This window comes from Equus quagga, chromosome 7 (assembly GCF_021613505.1).
Source record: "Equus quagga isolate Etosha38 chromosome 7, UCLA_HA_Equagga_1.0, whole genome shotgun sequence".
NCBI classification, from domain to species: domain Eukaryota; kingdom Metazoa; phylum Chordata; class Mammalia; order Perissodactyla; family Equidae; genus Equus; species Equus quagga.
Genome location: NC_060273.1, coordinates 70,648,657 through 70,669,810, shown reverse-complemented (window position 1 = coordinate 70,669,810; position 21,154 = coordinate 70,648,657). Strand labels below are relative to the sequence as shown.

Here is a 21,154-nt window from a genome sequence, read left to right as displayed (position 1 = left end):
CAAACATTGCCAAAAAGATTTTTTATAAAAATGCATGTTTATTTATCTACCACTTTACTAGGAATCTAGTTTGACCCTGTTAAGACCCGCAAAGCTGATTTAGAACCCCAGCTATTTGCTCTTTTACTATTCTCTGAATCTCTTCAGTTTCTTCTCTCAGCCAGAATCTGAATAAATAGGGATTCCTTATTTATTCTGAAACTCATCCCCAACTTTATTTTCTGCTAGAGGAAATCTGTCCTTCACAGTGTGATAAACCAGCTACACTGAGCTGTTCTTGTTTTCTTAGAGGATGAAAATGGGAACTTATTCCTTCCCACTTTTCCTTCCCTCTGAGACTGGCTGAAACCCTTCCCATTTTGTTTTTAAAGTAAAAGGCAGTGATATAAACTGTATGTGAACACTGCAACTGCATATAAGTAACAGCAGTCTCGAAAGCATCTGGCCTCGTTTCAGCATCTGGCCTCCTTTCAGCATCTGCATAAGGTTGCGTCTAGCCTCCCTGGCTGCGTGGTTGGTCAGCAATTTCTAGCACTTACAGACACTGCCAAGCTGTTTCATATACCTTATCTCGCGTGATTGTCAAAACCACCTAGAAAGGTAGAGCAGGGAAACTGAATGAGACACAGAGAAGGCACTTTACAGAGCTAGTAACTCTCAGAGGTTGGACTTGAGCCGTGGTCGTCAAAGCTTCCGTTCTTTCCCTTCTATCCATCTCCCCACAGCTGGGCCCTGGTGCTGATGCTGAGCATCCGAAGCGCGCACACCTGCGACAGAGCAGGACGAGCCAGCCAATCAGGAACCCGCATCCAGGAGGCGGGACAGGGAAGCTGCCAATGACAGAGCCTACCCCGAGAGAGATGCAGCTAATGAAGTTCTCGTGCTGGAGAGGGACGGCTGTTCGTCCAATGAGAGCCTGTGACCAGCGAAGCTGGAAGGCGGAAGGGCCGGGGGAGCCGGGGCGGGGCTGTAAGCCCGGCGCCAACGCGCCGGCACCCGAGTCCCGGCATGGTTCCCCCGTCGCCGCCCGCCATGGCCCGCGCTGCTCGGCTCTTCGCCGCGCTGGCCGCGCTCCTCGCCGCCGCCTCTACAGGCGGAGATGCCCGGCCCAGCAAAATCGGTGCGGGGAGGTCGAGGTGGCGTGCTAAGCTGGGGAGGGCTGCGCGGGAAAAGGGTTCTCAGTCCAGAGCAGCTGGGTGGGGGATGGGGAGGGCGGCTGGGCGAGGGAGAGGTCCTCCGGAAAGAAGCTGGGTGGAGAAGAGACGAGGGACTGCGACTGGGTGAGGAAGGGGACCGCAGCAGGCAAGGTGCTGATGAGGAGGGTGGCATGGGCTTGTGTCGAGGGCTACCTGGGACGGAAAAGAGGCTTGAGGCGGGACTGGCCACTGATGTCACTGGAAGGTCCAGAGGCTTTGAGCATCTGCCGTGGACCTGGCTCTTTGCCAGGTGCCCCGATGACGGAGAGGCCAGGGTCTGGGCGATGTCATTCACAAAGGTTTATTGAGGGCCGTCTGTAGCAGGCACAGTCTCCGTAGTTCCTGTCTGGAGGAGAGACTGCACAATACAGGGAAGTTAGTGCCAAGGCTGAGAAAGTACCCTGATCTAGAGGAAGGGCACTTCACCGCAGTCTTCCTTCGCTCTGGAGGGCTTCCTAGAAGTAACATCCAGGCCACACCTCAGGGATGGTAGGAGACAGTCCTAGCAGAGACAGAACCCATGGTAAGTCTGCTGGGGATAGATTTGCTGAATGACCAAGTGGGGAACTTTTAACAGCAGCCGTTTTATTTTTTTGTTTTTTATTCCAATATTTTATTTTGAAAATTTTCAAACGTACACAAAAGTTGAAAGAACTAGATAATACAGCAATCCTCTGTATACCCACCACCTAGATTCTGCCATTAACAAACTGCTACTCTACTCGCTTTATCACATACCTGTCACACATCCATTAATCCATCGGACATTTTGATGCATTTCAAAATAAATCGCAGACATCAGGACTCTTTGCTAAATACGTCATCGTGCATATCATTGACTAGCGGTTCCATATTTGTTTGCAGTTTTTTCCTCTTAACGGTTATCATTTTAACTCTACGTGACTCAAAGATTTTCAAACCCCTCACATATAAATTCCCATAGGCAGAGATGCTGGGCATCTGGGTGGGGAAGTAGGAAACCCTACTCTACTAATCTGCGATCTGTGCACCCCAGATGGCAGGGAGGGATGTCCCGTGGGAGCACCACAGACTTCCTGCAGCCAGTGCAGTGCTAAAGCTTCTTGGGTTACAGAACCACAGCTCAAACCGTGAAGGGTTAAGACAGACTAAAGCATGCCAGAAGTCAGTTTGGGACTGAGAGTTCAGGGTTTTCAGAGGAAAGAGAATCCTGAGGGCTAGTGGTCCGAGAAGACCTTATGGAGAAGGTGGATTTTGAGCCAGGCTGTGAAGGATGGGGAAGAGTTAGGCAGGCAGTGTCCAGAGGTACAGGGCACTCCCCTGTCTCTTGGGAATGGGCAGCAGAGCAGGACACTGCACACTGACCGCTGGGAAAGGGGCAGCCCCTCCTCCCAGCACTACCGTTTCTGGCAATGCAGAAATTCCATTTCTCCTCATTCCAGCTGACCCTGCCCACATCGCCTCAGGGGTCATCCGGGGCAGAACACTTGGCAATGCCAAGCTGCCTGTAGCTTTCCTGATCGTCCCTAGTCCTCTGATAGGAGCCTCTGTCCGCTGTTGGAGGTTTGGACTCTACCCACAACAAGAATGAGGAGCTTCCTGTTAGGAAGGCTTAACCCTCAGACTGCGGCAGGATCAGATCTGAACACCTCGGGGTGGCGTTGGACCCTTTGAACTCCCCCATAGTTCCACACACTGCCCTGCTCTTGCTGTTCTCTCTGTGGAGAACGTGTCTCTGTTCTTTGGCAGAGCCAATTGTCCTCCAGGGTCCTGATCAAACATTACTTCCCCTGGGAAGCCCGTGCCTCCACATCCTCGGGCAGAATTCATTGCTTCCTCAGGATTCCCTGGAACGCTGTTGTGACACTTGGTCACACTTTGTCATAGCCAATCGTGCATGAGTCTGTCTGCCTACTCCCTGCCTGGGCTTAGGAGAGCAGGAGCCCTGTGTGATTCATCTTGTGCCCGAGCTCATCTTGCCATAGACCAGAGTGGGTGTCAGTTCACGGGTGTTGGATGAGCTGGTTCTCAATGAGGCGAGGTCGTCTGCTTTCCCATAGCCCTTGGGCAGCTTCCAGGCTTTGGGATATCAGTTTCTCTGGAAAAATGGGTAATTTAGGGCTCTGTCACAAATGGAGGGGAGGGGAGCACACTGGGTTTAAAAAGTTAAGGGCATTCTTGGAAATAGCTTTGTAAACACTGAGAAGGAGGAAGCGGTCTGTTCTTTGAAGATGTGACAAATACTTTACTGCCTGCTAGGATCTGGGGGCATAGTGACCTGCTCTCAGTCCTTAAACAGACCCTTTGAGTGTAGTGTGCCTAGGCCAGGGGTAGGGAGAGTGTGCTGCTGGAAGATGCAGGAGGGATGCCTGACTTGTCTTAGGGGAGTCAGGCAAGCCAGCTAAAAATGACATGTGAGGGCCATAGAAGTCAGCGAGGCAAAGGGTGAAGGAGCATTCCTGACAAAGGGACCAGGACAGGCATGAGAGAGCAAAGGCACCTGGCCCCCGGCAGACGTCAAGACAGACAAGAAGGTGGAGTATTGCGAGGATGGGCCAGGGAGTGGAATAAGTAAATGGAGGTCAGATCGTCATGAACCTTGTAATTTTGCCTTCTTGGCAGGAGCTGGTGGTCTTAGGATCCAACATGGGTCCAATAAGGACAAATCAGACCAGATTTATCTCACTTTCTTTTTGGATAGGGTTACTAGACTGTCAGATGAGAGGAAAGCTGTGTTTCAGATACATGGTGGGTAAACGTTGTGAGTAGTGTGGCGGTCCGGTTCAGTAGCTTCATAGTTGCTTTACTGCCCTCTCACAGTGCTATTTCATGATTAGTATCTCTCTCGACCATGGTTCCTAGCAGCACCTCAGAGCCCTGCCCATTGAAACATTTTTATCAGTGGCTTGGATGACGATACTGATGGCATATGAAACAAGTTTGCAAATAACAGGAATGCAGGAGGGGTAGAAAGGACAGTGAATGAAAAGACCCCAACAAGCTGAAATTTCGTCACAAGAGTCCAAAGTGGAATAGAGTTCCCCGTACGGTAATGATCAACTTGTCACAGGGTACATTCCAGTCTTGGCAAACACAGATGTAGAAATTATTTGAGTGTCAGGTGGTAGGTTGGACTAGACTGAGGGTCAGCTGACTTCTTCAGTAAAGGGCCAAAGAGTAAATATTTTAGGTTTTGCAGGCCATACAGTGTCTGTTGCAGCTGCTCAGCTCTGCCTAGCACGAAAGCAGCCATAGACAATAAGATAAGGAAAGAGTGTGGCTGCATCCTGGTAAAACTTTGTTTGCAAAAACAGACATCTGCCTAGATGTGGCCCGTGGGCTGTGGTTTGCTGACCCCTGGATTAAGGAGGGGTTTCCAAACACTCGTCTAACCTAACAGTACCTGTCAGTGACCAGGTTTTCACCAATTCATAGTGAAATAAAAATGGGGACAATGTAATGAGTTTGTATAAAACAAAATTTATTCTCTTTAAATGATCGTCCTGGACTTTGAGGTTCTTCCCTGTGCTTTTGCTGCTAATGTGCCTTTTTCCTTATGAAATGAGGGTGACAGTAGGTGGCAGTTTTCAGGTTGTCCTTTGCTCTTCATTAACAGCTTCACTAAAAACCAGTCTGCACATTTGCTTTTGGGGAGGTCATGAGCCCATGAAAGGCAAGTGCCTGGGAACCGCTGCCCAGGAGGCTGAGGAGGTATGACCGGCCGCCTCACGCGCATGCTTTGTCTCTCCCCTGCCTGCCTCCTGGACCTGCTGACAGCCGTGGTTGGGGCCGGGATCGGGGGCTCGGCCGTGGCCCACTTCCTCCAGCAGCACTTCGGCCCCCGCGTGCAGATCGACGTGTACGAGAAGGGGACTGTGGGCGGCCGCCTGGCCACCATCTCAGTCAACAAGCAGCACTACGAGAGCGGGGCCGCCTGCTTCCACTCTCTGAGCCTGCACATGCAGGACTTCGTCAAGCAGCTGGGTGAGTGCACCATGGGGGGCTCCGGCATCCAGCGCCCGGGGTGGTGGCAGCCATCAGGCCCTTCCCAGATTGCCCCTCCGATCGAGGCCGGAAGGTCACATAGCTCAGTCTCCTCATTTTACAGATGAAACAGCTGAGACCAGAGAGGGAAAGGAACTTGCCTGAGGTTACACAGTGAGTTAGTTGGAGAGCCAGGATTAGAACTCAGGTTTGACTCCTAGGCCAGTTTCTTTCCCTTTCAATTTGCTGCCTCTTACTAATCAGAATCATAATGGCTTCCACATGCTGCGTAATTCCCAGGTAGCTGGCATCCTTCTAGGTTATATGTAGGCCTTATCTCTAATCCTGCCTACCAGCCTGCAAGATGGGTATTATATCTCCTCCTGAAGAAACTGAGGCTCAGAAAGTGTAGACATCTTGGCTAAGGCCGTGCAGCTAATGAGTGAGAGGCTGGGATTCAGTCCCGACAGCTTCTGTCAAAGCCGCAAACACATACCCTGTTCGACTCAGAAATTCCGCTTCTCAGAAGTGATCCTACAGGTGTACTTAGAGGTGTGCAAAGTGGCATACACACAGGGTCATTCATTACAGCATTGTTGGTAAGAGCAAAAGGTCGGAAACATCCTGCCTGCCCACCCACTGGGATTTGAGATTATATGAATTATCGTTTAAGTACACAGCACACTGTTGAGCAGCCAGGAGGAGGAAGTCCTTGATGCCCTGGGATAGAACAATCTCCAAGTCACAGTCTGCCCGTGAGATGCAGAGCAGTCTATAGTGTGGGTGGGGGAAGCAGTAACCCATACCCATTTGTGAGTGTTTGCACAAAATGTCTCTGGAAGGATTCTGAAGGGATATACTCACTGGTAGCCTCTGGGAAGGGAAACTTAGTGGCTCAGGGACTGGAATAGGAGGGAAAGAAACAAAAACCTGTCATTTGGGGCAGGTCCTATAACCTCCGAGTCTCAGTTTCCACATCATTCCCTGGGGGTTCTGCCTCTTCCCAGGCTGTGAGAGGATGCAGCGAGAGGCACAGGTCCCAAAGCTCTGTCAGTGGTAGAGTGTGGCCGGTTGCAGGGAGCTGTGACTCTTTCCACAGACATTGCGGGCTGAAATCTGAATTCCCCTCATTTGTGACCGAGTAGATCCCTGTTTTTTAAAAAAAGGGAAATGGTACATTATTTTAATTTTCATTTCTTTGTTGACTAACCAGGCCAAACTTTTCCCAAGTGCCTTTGTTTACTGTTTTAAACAAGCAGCACAGATGATCAAACCATAGTGTCTGTATTCCTTTTAATGGAGCCAGTCCATTTGCGTCCTTCAGGAAGGCCCCGAATGTAAGCTTTGGGCACCATCAGCTCCTGGGGGTGCTCTGAAGGGGACCTGAGGGGCTCCTTGTCTCCTCAGGGCTGAGGCACCGGCGAGAGGTGGTGGGCAGGAGCGCCATCTTCAGCGGGGAGCATTTTGTGCTGGAGGAGACGGACTGGTACCTGCTGAACCTCTTCCGCCTCTGGTGGCACTACGGCATCAGCTTCCTGCGGCTGCAGATGTGGGTGGAGGAGGTCATGGAGAAGTTCATGAGGTAGGGCTGGGCCGAGCTGCGGGGAGGGCATTCCAGAGGGAATGAGGAACAGAGGTGGGGAAGGAACCAGCCTGACAATACATTTTCAAAAAGGAAAAGGTACTTGTTGACGAGAGACCCCAGCACAGCTCAGTCGAGGTTCTGAGCAAGTGTGAGGAATGTACTTATGTGGTGCAGGGGTGGTCTCTGGTCTCTAGTATTGTCACACTAGCTTTTTCTTTCCCTCTGCTAAACAGATAAATAAAAGCACTAGTCACAAACTCGGCCACCCACAAGGGCCAACCTGGGATATGAGTAAGTGAAGCAGGGGGCAGGAGAGAAGGGTATGGAGTGGGGTACCCTGAAGAGCAGGGCCCCATCTGAAGGGGGCAGCCAGCTCTGCTAGAGCCAACTGTGGCCATGTGGGAACGCCCACCTCCTGTGGCTAGATCTTCCAGGTTTTCAGAAGAATCTGGAAATCCAGAGTTATATGCAAAATGTCCTAGTTTTTCAATGTATGCAACCAATTCATTTTATAAGCCAAACGAAACACATCTGTAGGCCACATGCAGCATGTGGACCACCCGTTTACAAACTCTGCTATCCCCTAGTTTTCCCATCTAGAATAAGCACATGTCTTCCCCGCTTCTCTCCTCCTTGGGTCCCAGCCCCCTTCCCATCACTCCTGGATAACAAGGACGTGTGGTCTGTTGCCACGCTCTCCACTTCTCGCAATCCACTCACTCTCCAAGCTGGCACCCAAGCTGGCCCCCGAAGTCCCTCCTGCAGGTTCTTCCTGCTCCCTGGCCCAGACGCAGAGGCTTCAGTGTCTGACACTCAAGGGTGGCCTCCAGGCCTCCTTCACTGCTCTTCTCTTCCCACTTCTATAACCATGCTTTTTATGGTGCTTCTTCTTTATCTTCTCCAGGCGTCCCCCACAGGTTATGTCCTTACCCCTCTTTCTTCTTTCTTACATTTTTCTCTCTCGTCAATTTTATCCAGACCTACACTGCTGAGTTCTCCCTTTTGTGGGAGACAGCTTCCACCTGTCAACCCCACTTTCCCCTTAAGTTCCAGACCTACATTTCTCACTGCTTTCTGCACACCTCCGTCTAGGTGTCCCATTGATAACCAAACTCAAGATGTCTACACAGCAGCCCAAGCAGAGGCAACATTTCAAAGGCCAGCTCATCCAGAAATCCATCAGCAGGTGATTCCAGGCAAATGCTCATCCCTGAGCGTAGAGGAGTCTTGGAGGGAAGGACATGATGTGAACTCAAGGAGAGGATGGGAGCCCTTTCGGATAGGGCCAGCGGAGAGGACAGGCAGGGCTCGCAGCGAGGGTGACAACTTTGGCGTGAGGCAGCTGCCCTCGGGTCCAGTATGGTCCTAGAAGCCAGGGCAGAGCCGAAGCTGCTGGAGAAAGGGAAGTGTCTGCAGGGGTGGGCTGTGGCCCACTGCCTGGCAGTCCCAGCTGAGTGAGAAGAGGGCTGTAACCTCAGGCAGGGAGTGGCTCAGAGAAATGACGCACTTGTCATTCAGCAGAGCAGTGATGTGAAGACAGGTCTAGAGGGATTCCGGGGTATTTGCCCTTCCCTCTGTGCCGCCCCTCCGGGTGGGACAGGCCCCCCACGGCCAGCAAACAGGCCAAGGGGAGCATAACCAGCCTCCTCTCCCAGCCCTCTGCATGGAGAGGAGGGTGGGTCCCTGCTGGGCCTCCCACGTGCAGGGACCCGGTAGCAGGGGGTCAGCCAAAAGACCTTTCTGCACAAGGGCTCGAGCTCCGCGTGTCTCCCAGGATCTATAAGTTCCAGGCCCATGGTTATGCCTTCTCGGGCGTGGAGGAGCTGCTCTACTCGCTGGGGGAGTCGGCCTTCATCAACATGACCCAGCGCTCCGTGACCGAGTCCCTGCTCCAGGTGGGCGTCACGCAGCGCTTTATTGACGACGTTGTCTCCGCCGTTCTGCGGGCCAGCTACGGCCAGTCGGCAGCGATGCCCGCCTTTGCTGGTGAGCCTCCGGCCTCAGCCTGCCTGCCTGCCCGCCTGCCCTTCCCCAGCCCACAGTGCCCAGAATGGGCTGGGCTCTTGTAATCACCTCACATTTACCCGGCTCGTGACGGTTGCCTTAGCACTTTGTTGCCCCAACCCCATTTGATTCTGGCATCAATCCTCCAAGCTGGTGGGAGGTGGTATTCACCCCACTTCACAGACAGTGAAAGTAAGGCTCAGATCTTAGGTCCAGCTTATTTCTACCACTCCCGATTGGATTGGTTTCAAGAACTGCCCTGTTGAGGCCTCTGGGCCCCTGGGTATTCATCTTTTAAAGCCCCTAACCCTCCCAGCTCATTACTGGGGCCAGTGGGCACATGCACAACCCACCACCCCCCAGCCACAAGAGGGCCACCCCCCAGGCCACAAGAGGGCCACCCCCCTGCCACAAGAGGGCCACCCCCCAACCACAAGAGGGCCACCCCCCAGCCACAGGAGGGTCACCTCACAGGCCACAAAAGGGCCACCCCACAGACCACAAGAGAGGTCACAACTTAATCTGCCTGGAAGAGTCCTCAGGGTGTGTCTTCCCCGAGGCATGGAGACTGTTCTGGGCCTGAAAGATGCAGTAGGATTTTGCCAGGTGGGGAGGGGCGTTCAAGGCCAAGAGCTGCGCTGGCCCTCACTGGCCCCCCTCCCAGCCTGCTCGGTGGGCTCCTTGTCTTCTCCCAGTCTCATGACACCGAAGGTCCAGGCTCAGTCCTTTGTCCTCTCCTCTCAGCTGCTCATGCTCCGGTGATGAGCTCAGCCCGTCTCAAGCCTTTACATTCCACCCACCTGACTCCCAAACATGACCTCCAGCCCGGAGCTCTCTCCAGAACTGCAGGCTCACGTGTCAGCTGCCACCCCATGTCTCCACCGGGAGGGCCAATGGTCATCTCAAATTCAGCATGTCCGCCCCTGAGCTCCTGACCTTCCCCCTTGAGCCTGCACCTCCCAGAGTCTTCCAGCTCGGGTGGTACTCATTCCTGTCAGTCGCTCCGGCCAGAACCTTGACTCGTTTCGTTCTCTCATAGCTTTCGCGTCATAGTATGTCAAGAAATCCCATCTGCTCTCTCTTCCATGTATATCCAGAATCTGACTGCTTCCCACCACTGCTTCCTCCCTGGTCCAAGCCACCAGCATCCCTCACCTGGATTACTGCAAATCTCCTGCCAGGTGCCCCTGCCCCCTGCCCCCCACAGGCTATTCTCAACAGAGGAGCTGGACGCCCCTTTTACAACAAAAGATCGTGTGAGGCCTGTGTGTAAAATTCCATAAGGGCTCCCACTTTCCTTCGGATAAAACCCAAAGTCCTCCCAGTGGCCTATAAGGCCCCACATGGTCTGGGCCCACCGCCTCCCCACTCACTCACCCCGGTCCAGACACTGGCCTCCTTGCTGAGTCTCCAGCGTCCAGGTGCCCTCCCACCTCAGGGCCTCTGTGTGGCCATCTCTCTGCCTGGAACATTCTTCCCTGAGACACGGGCACCCTAAACTCAAGCTCCCCATCGCGTCTCTGTGCTGGTGTTACCTTTCCATTGAAGCTACCCCACACCCAGACGTAAATCACATCCTAGCCCTCCGCCTGCCCCCAGCAGTCGCAGTCCCCCCACCCTGCAGGTATCATCTTCCAGCAGACTATTTAATTTACTTATCTCCTCCCGCTAGAATGTAGGCTTCCCAAGGGCAAGAACCTCTCTCTCCTTTGTTTACTGATGGATCCCAAACACTTAGAGCTCCTCCCACGTGCCCAGGATGCTGTTCCTCTGCCTCTTGGCACAGCTACCTCCTCCCCAGCCTTCAGGTCCTGCCTAGTGTCTCCACAAGGGGGCTTCCCTGCTCACTCTTCCAGTATAAGGTGTGTATCCTTCACGAGATAAGTCACACACCACACAGTTCCACCCATTTAAAGCGTACAGTTCAGGGGCTGGCCCCGTGGCCGAGTGGTTAAGTTTGCGTGCTCCGCTTCGGTGGCCCGGGATTTGCCAGTTCAGACCCTGAGCGAGGACCTACAGACTACTGATCAAGCCATGCCTGCCACATAGAAGAACTAGAATGACATACAACTAGGATATACAACTATGTACTGAGGCTTTGGGGAGAAAAAAAAGAGGAAGATTGGCAACAGACATTAGCTCAGGGCCAATCTTCTTCACCAAAAAGCATACCTTAAAAAATAAAAAAGTGTACAATTCAGTGGTTTGGGGTATATTCGCAGAGTTGTGCATCCATCAGCACAATTTTAGAACATTTTTATTGCCCCCAAAGGAACCCCATACCTTTAATCCTCACTTCGCCCACACCTCCCAGCCCTCTAGCCCTAGGCAGCCATGAATCTGCTCTGTGTTTCTACGGACTTGCCCGTTCTGGACAGTCTGCATAAATGAAGCTTAAAATCTGTGGTCCTTTGTAGCTGGCTCTTGCACTGAGCATAACGTTTTCACTTCGTGGCATTGTGAATTCTGTTGTATTTATTTGCGTTTGTGTGTGTGTGGTCTCTTCATGCCCATGGTTGGGAGGAGTCTTGGCCTGGGAGGGAGGCAGGCCCGGCCAGGATGGTGCTGGACTCTGAAGCCCCACTGCCCAGTGGTTCTGAGAACCCACTGGCCGCCCTTCCCCTTTGCCCAGGAGCCATGGCACTAGCCGGGGCGCAAGGCAGCCTGTGGTCTGTGGAGGGAGGCAACAAGCTGGTTTGTTCCGGTCTGCTGAAGCTCACCAAAGCCAACGTGATCCACGCCACGGTGACCTCTGTGACCCTGCACACTGTAGGTGAGTGGACAGAGCAAGGGATGTGGCCACTCCATTCCTAGAGAGTGAACACTTCCACTTCTTCTGTCCCTAAATCCCAGTCTGTGATCTGCTGGGGAATGGTTCCAAAAAACCAGCGGGAAGCCCCAGCACTGCCGAGTGACGCCAGAGGGCACTGTTGTCCCATCCCAATGTCAGAGCCAGAAAGCTGAGGCTTGCATTAATCTAGCCCTGTTCTTTTGGCCACTGAGGACTTCGAGCCACTGTCAGTGGCAGAGCTGGAGAAAGAGCTCGAGTCTCCTGGACTCCCAGTCCAGTGCTCACTGTGCAGCCACACCAGCATGGAAAGACCAGGACCCAGCATCTGGACGCCTAGCTGCACCCAGGGTCTCGTACCCTCAATGCTGGGCCCCAGATGGGAGGAGATCAGAGAGTAGGAGCCAAGAAATAAGTTGACTTTTGTGCTTTCTTCTCTCTCCTTCCAGAAGGGAGAGCCTTATACCAGGTAGAGTATGAGAATGAGGTGGGCAACGGCTCTGACTTCTATGACATAGTGGTCATCGCCACCCCCCTGCACCTGGACAACAGCAGCAGCAGCACCATCACCTTTGAAGGCTTTGACCCGCCCATTGATGCTGTCCAGGGCCCTTTCCAGCCCACCGTCGTCTCCTTGGTCCACGGCTACCTCAACTCTTCCTACTTCGGTTTCCCCGACCCTAAGCTTTTCCCTTTTGCCAGCATCCTTACCACGGATTTCCCCAACTTCTTCTGTGCTCTGGACAACATCTGTCCCGTCAACATCTCGGCCAACTTCCGGCGGAAGCAACCCCAGGAGGCAGCTGTTTGGCGAGTCCAGTCACCCAAGCCCCTCCTTCGGTCCCAGCTGAAGACCCTCTTCCGCTCCTATTACTCAGTTCAGACAGCCGAGTGGCAGGCCCACCCCCTCTACGGCTCCCGCACCACCCTCCCGCGGTTCGCTCTCCACGACCAGCTCTTCCACCTCACTGCCCTGGAGTGGGCAGCCAGCTCCGTGGAGGTGATGGCTGTCGCTGCCAAGAACGTGGCCCTGCTGGCCTACAACCGCTGGTACCAGGACCTAGACAAGATTGACCAAAAGGATTTGATGCACAAGGTGAAGACAGAACTGTGAGGGCTCCGGGCGAGCCTGGGAATGTCCATCCCCAGCTAAAGGTGGATCACCCACAGCGGCCAAGACCGTACAGGTCGCGCTCACCCACCCAGCCTCTTTCTGACCCCTCGTGTGTCGAGTGTCCTCCCTCCAGGGTGGGTCCAGGTGTCCCGCTCTCTGCCTCTATCTTAAGAATTCTCACAGTGGTTGCTTCTTTCTAAGGGGGAGAGTAAGAGAAGGAAAGAAAAGTCAAGCCAGTGTATTCATTTTATTTATTTTTTTTAAGAAAAAATAAAAATCCATGTTCTCAAGCTGCTTCTGACTTGGTTTTCTAACTAGGAGACAAGGATAACCTTGGGAGGGAATATATGGCAGAGAACTCTGGATCCAATTTCTGTATTGTTTTTCACTGCCTACTCAAAATGTACCTGAGGCAGCACCTACAATGAAACATGTAACCAGGTGTTTACAGATAAAGTAGGGAAGATCAGAAAACCTAAGACATGAGAATAGCTCCTATTTACTGTCAGCTTGATAGATATGTATCTAGTTATGACCTTACTAGATACCATCCAAACCTCTCAACAACACTGCATGTTGGGGAAGATGACTGTGGTAGGACCCAAGGAAGAGATTGTTACCCCAGCAGTGCTGTCAGTATAGCTCCGAGCTTCCTGGCAACCAGTGGGAAAAGGGCAACATACCAGGCCATAGAAAGAGAAAAGTTTTTCCTTGGCACCTGGAGAAATTAACCATTCTGTTCATTAGGCAAGGGTTGAGGAGTAATACGATGAATCTGTCTTGTAAGAAGGCAAGTTCCCAGATGGCAGAGGGCAGTCATACCTCACCCCCAAACTTTCACCCCAGGAGAGTATAGGAAGGAAAGAAGGTGTTGGGATAGTTTTTCAGAGGTTAATCTGATGCAGGTGCTCAGGTTCCTCCCGGACCTGCTAAATTTGGCTCTGGGGTGGGGGTGGGGGGTGGTGAGCCCAGATGCCAGGAAGACACAAGGCTGCCAAATGACAGTGACAGTGTGTCTTTCCTAACAGGAGTAGCCCAAGAGGTCATCCAGCTAACTTCCCTCTCTTTGTAGAGAGGGAGATAAAAGCCCAAAGCGAGGACATAACTTGCTCAAGGTCGCTTGGTAAGTTCATAGAACAGAGCTGAAATCGGGAGCTTCTTCAAATTAATTGAATTCACCATGGGGCAAAATACTCTTCAAGTAGGCAGAGGCCCAGACTGGCTCCAAAGTTGTTTTTACTATGCTGGGGGTGCGGGGGGTGTGAAAGAGATGGTGCCTGTAAAGTGTAAGTCGCACGCACTTGTTGGTTATTATAGGAATTATGAAACTGACATGTCAGTAAAAAATGCTTGTATTTGAAGTAGTAGAAAACCAAACTGAAACTGGCTTAAGCAATGAAAGGGTTTTATTGCTTCTCATAAAAGTCTGGCTACAGGGCAGATACCCAGCACTGCAATGCCAGGCCATTGCTTCTCTCACGGTCAACGATAGCTACCAACAGCTCCCGGGCAAGAGGGTCTTCTCCCACGACCCCTGAACCAAATTCTGGGCTCTGGACCAGTTGGGCCCCTGCTGAACCAATTCCTATGGCCAAGTGAATGCCACATGCTGATTGGCTTAGGACTTAGCTCCTGGGCCAGTAACCAGGATACAGGGATCGAGATTAAGCTGACTGGCTTAGAACAGTCAAGTCCCGCCCCTGGAGCAGAGGTGGTCTCATCCAAACTACGAGAGGGGTGGAAAGAGTGTTGGAGAGAGGCATGATGTCAACCACACGCAGGCTGGGGCTGTGCCCTCCCCCTCCTCTCAAGTCCAGTCAAATCAGTGTGTGACGGCATATTTCCACGGTCTGTGTTTGAAATGAAGATGCCATGGGCTGTTATGGTGTAACTGATGATCATTGTTATTGGGCCAGAGGACCAAGGCCAAGACCAAACTTATCCCTGATAACCAGCCCTCCCTTGCATCCCTAAGGATGTGTGCCCAGAAGAGGCAGACCAGGGCAGTTACCCTCGATGCCCAGTCCTCGGCTGGGCTTTGGCTCCATGCCCCAGCTTGACTGCAGTATGCTGGCTGGTTCTTCAGAAACTTCCTTCATCTGGGTAGGCAGGCCTGAACAGCTCAGAATCAAAGCGGGCCAAAATGTCCACGCTGCCTGCCTCCTCAAGCCCAGACCTGAGGCTGGATCTCCCCACTTCCCTGCCTGCAAGGAAAAGCCAGCGATTCCTGAAGGTGGCAGAAGGGAGCCCGGGAACCAGCAGGAAGCCTTTGCCCAGGGCCCACCAGAGGCTTCTCAGGCCAGGACAGAAGCCCCCAGGGCCCACAGCCCTCTGGGAGAAGAGGGAGCATTTACAAATAAAACAGCAAAGAGGCCACACTTATCCTCAGGAGTCCTGGATGCAGTGTAGTAGACCTTTAGGCTCCTCGCAGGGATTCACCGCTAAAGCAGGGGACCCAAGCAAAAGCTCAGCCCTTTGGGGGGCAAAGGGGCACTGTGGAGGGTAGAGTTGGGGGTGGGGGAGGAATGGTGGAGGAAGGAGGAATGCTTTGTTCCTGACCCGCCTTTGAAGGAGCAACAGAAGGAGCTGGGGGGATCTTGGGCTCCCCCTAGAGGCCTCTGTACATGAATGCACGCATGCATTCATTCCTTCACCAAGCCCTGCACCCCTCCCTACTCTGCACTGGGCACTCTGCTAGGCACTGGAGATGCAGCGCTGAAGGAGGCAGATGCGGCCCCCGTTCGCATCCAGTGGGGGTTTCTCACCATACAGTGAAAAATGTGAAACACATTTAGACTCAGACCAAAGGAGGTGCCAGGATGCAGTGCAGACGCAGCGTAGACCCAGCTCTCCAACAATCCTAAGCTCCCTGCTGCTGCCTTGAAACCAGGGGACCAGGAAAGGCCAGCTGCCAGGCCAGGCTCAGGAGGCCAAGCTTCGAAGTCGCAGAACAGTAAAACTGGAAAAGACCCTGGAGATCCCTAAGGCCCCTCTGCTCATTTCACAGATGAGAAAACTGAAGCCCAGAAAGAGGAAAAGGCATCATTCGTATGAAACTAACCAGCTTTGCTGAGGATCTCGTGTGTCTGATGCTCTGGTAGGAGCCCGTCCCACCCAGATGAGGAGTTTCCCCGCCCAGTCCCTACGCCCCAGGCACCCGGGGTCTCCCAGGACTAGACCAGCCCTCCTGCAGCTCAGGTCTTCCCAGGCCCTCACCCCACAAAAAGGCCTTGGAGGCCGTGGGTCCCTCATGTGTGGCTGAAGTCTTTTGACCAGGAAAGTAGACTGTGGGGCCTCAGAGACAAGCAGCTCCCCAGGGAGGAGAAGTGGCTGCTGAAGGCATCGGCTTGGACGGGCACATGAAGTCTGTTTTCCATGTGTCTGGAACCAGGCCGAAGCTTCCTGGGGTAATTTTAATCAGTATCCGCTCTAGAACAATACCAAAAAAGGTAAGTTACTTACTACCCCAGACAGGCACATACCTAACCATTGCCCTTTCATGAATTAGACCCTTAAAACACTCAGAGCAGAAGCTGCTTTAAGCACTGAAGTCACAGCAGCCAAGGAAAGGATTCCTATACTGACTGTTGGCCCTCTCATTGAAATTAACTCTAAAGTGCCAGCTATTCTTACCCTCGGAAAATGGCCTGAGCCCCTCAGCTGTCCTCGGGGAGGCAAGGTATTTTTAGACCCCAGAACAGCTGATTTAGGATTTGCCACAGGAGCTAGGAGGGCAGAGAGAGGATTGAATTGCAAGGGGCTAATGGGAGGGGGGGGGGGGAGGGATTAGTATCCAGGGGGCAGGAACCCACGGGGGCTTTAGGACAAGTCAGTCCACACTGCCTTTTTCATCGGCAAAGTGTCTTCATAAAAGCCAGTGGCTCTCAAAGTGTGGTCCTCAGACCAGCAGCATCAGCATCGCCTGGGATCCGCTGCATTAGAAATGCACAGAAACCATTGTAGAGAAAGGCAGTCTCGGCCCTACCTTGAACCTACTGCATCAGGGCCTCTGCAGGCGGGGCCCAGCAGTCTGTGTTTTAATAAACCCTCCAGGGGATTCTGAGGCTAGCTCGAGTTTGAGAACCATGAGATACCAGCAAACCCTCTGTGGATAAGGCTGGATGAAAGAATGATCTAAGCTGATGTTCTCAACTCTTCAGTGCTTGTTCAAAGCCAGGGATCCCCAGCCCAGAAACAGACCTATCCATACGAAAATTTCAAGGGCTCGCTGGCCCAGGTTAAAACCCCACCCTGCTTTTTGGCCACCTGGGGAGAATCTCAGAGAATGAGGCCTTAGAGATCATCTTCTCCACCCAGAGCAGGAATCTGCTCCACAATGTCCTCAGAGGCTCAGCCCTAGCGGAACCCTTCCCAAGACGGGGAGCTCTCTGCTGCCAAAGGGCTCGTTTGCAAAGGTCCTTAACTAACTCTGGAGACGTAGCTCTTGCTCATGCCTGTATAGGTTTAAACCAACCAAGCTCCAATACCTTGGCTGAGATAGAGGCTTATAAACCCAAATTAAAGGAAGTATACAACTGTCCTAAACAGTAGAGACGAATGCAGTACTTTTTAAATAGCTTATCCTCTCAGCATTGGAGAACTCTGAGAGATGGAAAATCCTCCTTTCTGTTGATCTGAACTCTACCTCCCAGGAACCTCCTCTCCCCACTTGGTGTTGGCTTCAGAGCCACAAGGAGCAAACCCAAGGTCTTGCTTTAGAAAAGACAGCGTTTACTTTTCATTGGCTCTGCTTGGCATGGGGGCGCAGGGAGGGCTGTCTCCACTGCCCACCAGCTCAGGGCCTTGGCGGTTCAGAAGATGCAAGTGCAGCCCACGGCAATGGTCTCCATGACGGCGCGCTGGCGGCAGGGCCCGGTGCGCGGCGGCAGCGGGCAGAGGCGGCGGCGCACAGGCACCTGGCTGAACACGGGCACGCTCACCATGCTGCGGTCCTCCTGCATGGTGAAAGGGTTCACGCAGCCCAGACACAGGCACCGCGCCTCCGGCAGGTCCGCAGGGACACGGGTGGGGTCATGGTTGATGCTGCAGGCAGGCAGGAGAGAGCACAGGGCAGAAGGTGGTCCGGGGAAGAGCAAATCGGCACCCACCCCCCACGCCCCTGCCTTTCCTAACGGGGGTTTTCATTCCCACAGCAAGACTGTGCTATGCTGGAGGAACGGCAGCAGCCAACTCTGTGTTCCAGGTGGGAAAATAGAAGATTCTGGAAGGCAAGTCACCACCCAAGGTTATCCCGGCTCAAGGTCACCAGTCAGTCACCCAGTTTTCTTCATTCATCCAGCAAGCTGCCCATCCCAGTATTCTAGATTGTGCTGTGTGATTACAAAGAAGCCCAAGGCTCCGTGTGTCTCCCCGACTCCTCCTCCCTTGTTTATATTCTTGGGAAACTTAATCTGCAGAAAATGATATGTGAGCACATTGATGCCTAATCCCCGCCAGAAGAGGAGTCAGGAGGCCTGGCTGCTATTCTAACTTGGTTTCTATTCATTCAACAGATATTTTTATTTTCACATACCCACCAGGTGAGTGAGTCCGTCCTAGACATTAGGTGTTCACCGATGGACAACACAGACGAGTTCCCTCCTAGAGCTGAGAGTACAGACTTGCCTTGTGACCTTTCCTTCTCTGTGCCTCAGTTTCCTCATCTGCTAAACGTGGGAGGTGAACTTGACTTGCAGACCCACAGCATCCGCATCTCCTGGGAGCTTGTTAAAGATGCAGAATCTCCTCCCTACGCCAGACCTCCTGAATCAGAAGCTACATTTTTATAGGATCCCCAAGAAAGTCAAAGTGAAAAGGGAGGATCTTTAGGGACCCTTGCAATTGCCACATTCCAGAGGTGGTAGCCACTAGCCACACGTGGCTGCTTAACGTTAAATTAATCAAAATCAGCTCCTCAGTCACACTAGCCACAATTCAAGTGCTCGGTAGTCACATGAGGCTAGAGGCTATCATACCTTACTTTACATCATCCAGAAAGTTCTATTGAACATGATATTCTGGAGTCTCAGGGCATAAGTTGTGTGGCTAAAAAACCTTTGGCCCGGGTTTGTGAGTGAGGATCCTTCAGGTCAGTGCATTTCTTCATTATTCATTCAACACAGGCACATGTGGCCCCTTCTGCCTGCCAGGTGCTGTGCTGGGCAGCGGAGCTACACTCCAGGTGAGACCCCACCCCTGTCATCGAGGGGTCGCAGGCCTTGATTCTCAAACCTGGCTGAGCATCCTGAGCATGTGGAGATGCATAAAGCACCACTCTGTGGGCCTCAACCCTGGAGATTTTGATTGGGTGGGGCACGAGGACCCCTAGATTATGCTGATGCAGCGTGCAAGGCCCCAGTCTAGCAGAGAGCTAGATGTGGACACAGCCAACTCAATACTGCCTAGAAGTGCTGTAACTAAGTGAGGTGTACAAGGTACCCTGAGCTGGAGGAAGTGACATCCTGGGAAGGCCTTGCAAGTGCTTCAGCGGAGACTTGGAGAACCATAACGGCTGTACTCTCCCTGGACATCTCATTTAAGCCAGTGAGGTAGGTTGAGGAATCTGAGGCTCAGAGAGGCTAAGCAACTTGCCCAAAGCCACACAGCCAGTAAGAGGCAGAGCCAGGATTCAAACCTAGGCACTCAGGCCTCTGAATCCAAGGTCTTAACTGTTCCAATGATGAGGACAGTGGGCAAGGCATGCCCACTGCAACCCCCCTTAGGCAGCACTGCTGCCCCATCTGGCCTACCTGTAGCCCCAGGGCGACAGGCTCCTCTTGTTGGACAGCCACAGCTGCAAGTTGACCTCACACTTCCTCCTGGCTGGCTCAGAGCTGTTCCTCAGCTGGGCCACCATCTCCTCAAGGTTCCTCTCGTATTCCTCCATGCGGGCATATGGCTTCACTCGAGACACCAGGTCCAGCGGCATCTGGTGAGGCCCAGGGGCCAGGGGCCCAGACCGCCCTTGCCCCTTCCTCTTGCCTTTGGGGTTTCTAGGCTGGCCCAGCCCCAGGAAGATGGAGATGATGACAAGGAACAGCTGGGGAGGAAGGCCACATGGCAAAGGTGAGAGAGCTCTGGACCAAGGGAGGGGAGAGGAAAGAGAAGAGGCCACTATAGGGGCCACCCTCACCTGCCATGCCCTGGCCTGGTCCCACCAGCCCACTGCACATGTGTATCAAAACCTATGCACCACATCACCACTAAGTCCTGTCTGTTGTGCCTCTTAAAAATCTCCCACCCATCTACTTCTCTCTGTGTACCGCCTTCCTCACCTCCCTGGACAGCTCAACAGTCTCTTTACCAGGTCTTTCCAAATCCTACCCCCACCTCCCAGCTTTGCAAATCTGATGAAGTCACCTTCCAGGGCCTGAGCTCTCCCTCCTCAAATCACTCCTGGCTTCCTCTCACACTTCGCTTCAGCCTGCAGCCTTCTCTCAATCCCGTCCTGTCACCACGCTCCTTCCTGCCACAGGGACTTTGCACAGGCTGCTGCCTACAGAATCCTACCTCTCCTCCTCATGTTCTAAACGCCTCTCACCCTTGTCTTGGCTCCAGTGTCACTTCCTCAGGGATGCCTCCATGGACCTTCTTGGGCTCTCAACGCCACACGAGCCTTGCAAGACTGCAGTCTTACAGTTTGTGTGTGTGATTCTTTTACATGTCTGCCCCCTACTAAGCACAGACTCCATGAAGGGCAGGCCTCGCGTCAGTTTCCACATACTGTCTGATCCCTCATGTCTGAGTGAATGAATAGTTCATCCTCCCTGCCCCTCTGGAGCTTACAGTCTGGGAGGGAGAGCAGACGGGACACAAGATAACAAGCACAGAATTCTTGCTCATGGGTGTAACGGCAGGACTGTGCAGTGTGTAGGTACAGAAGAGCAGGGCCACCCACTCAGCCCAGTGGCAGTGGAGGGGTCTCACAGAGCCTTTCTGGGGAGAGGGCATGTCAGGAGAGTTTTGAAGGATAAGAGGGAAGCAGATGTGGGCAGAAGGGGTCTGTCAAAGCTTACGGGTAGGGGGAACAGTGTGTGGGGGGTCTGAGCTGGTGAAGGGAAACAGCGAGGCTGAAATAGAGTAGGTGGGAGGCGGGGGCATGAGATGAGGCTGGGGAGACGGGCGGGCCTTGGGCCAGGGTCCCTGTTGGACTCCATCTCCACGACACCTGTGCTCCCTTCCTCCAAGCTCGACCCTCTCGTCCCCTCCTCGCTGACTTGTATCCACCCTCCCCAGAACCAGGAGTGTCAGAAGAGCCTCTGGCTCACACAGAAGAGGAACTGGGGGCCCAGCAGAACCCAGGCTCCTCAGGGAGCCACAGAGAGAAGGGCCAGGACTTGGATGGGGGCAGGACCGGCCAGAAGGGAGGAATCTCCAGGGGGAACTTCATCTTGCTGAATCTGGCCTGGCTTCTCCCTGCCCTGGATCCCTCACCCCATAGCCCGCATGGCCGTGCCTGGTTTATCCACCTCCCCAGCAAGTCTTGACCCTTGGAAACAAGTTTC

General features: G+C 53.2%; 2 protein-coding genes across 2 annotated transcripts in view; one reads left to right on the top strand and one right to left on the bottom strand.

Annotated features, from left to right (window-relative positions):
• Positions 1–981: 981 nt before the first annotated feature.
• On the top strand, positions 982–12,944 carry PCYOX1L (prenylcysteine oxidase 1 like). Its single transcript, XM_046668565.1, has 6 exons — positions 982–1,120; positions 4,953–5,159; positions 6,567–6,741; positions 8,519–8,730; positions 11,381–11,521; positions 11,986–12,944. Exons 1-6 carry the CDS (start codon positions 1,009–1,011, stop codon positions 12,648–12,650), a joined length of 1,512 nt encoding a protein of 503 aa, XP_046524521.1. The 5' UTR covers positions 982–1,008; the 3' UTR covers positions 12,651–12,944.
• A 4,501-nt stretch (positions 12,945–17,445) lies between these two features.
• The window catches only part of IL17B (interleukin 17B), a 4,733-nt gene continuing 1,024 nt past the window's right edge, over positions 17,446–21,154 (bottom strand). The window contains exons 2-3 of the mRNA XM_046665334.1: positions 19,400–19,689; positions 17,446–17,693 (exon numbers count right to left, since the gene is read on the bottom strand). Coding sequence (XP_046521290.1) covers positions 17,462–17,693; positions 19,400–19,689 — 522 coding nt within the window. The 3' untranslated portion in view covers positions 17,446–17,461. The remainder of the gene's footprint in view (positions 17,694–19,399; positions 19,690–21,154) is intronic.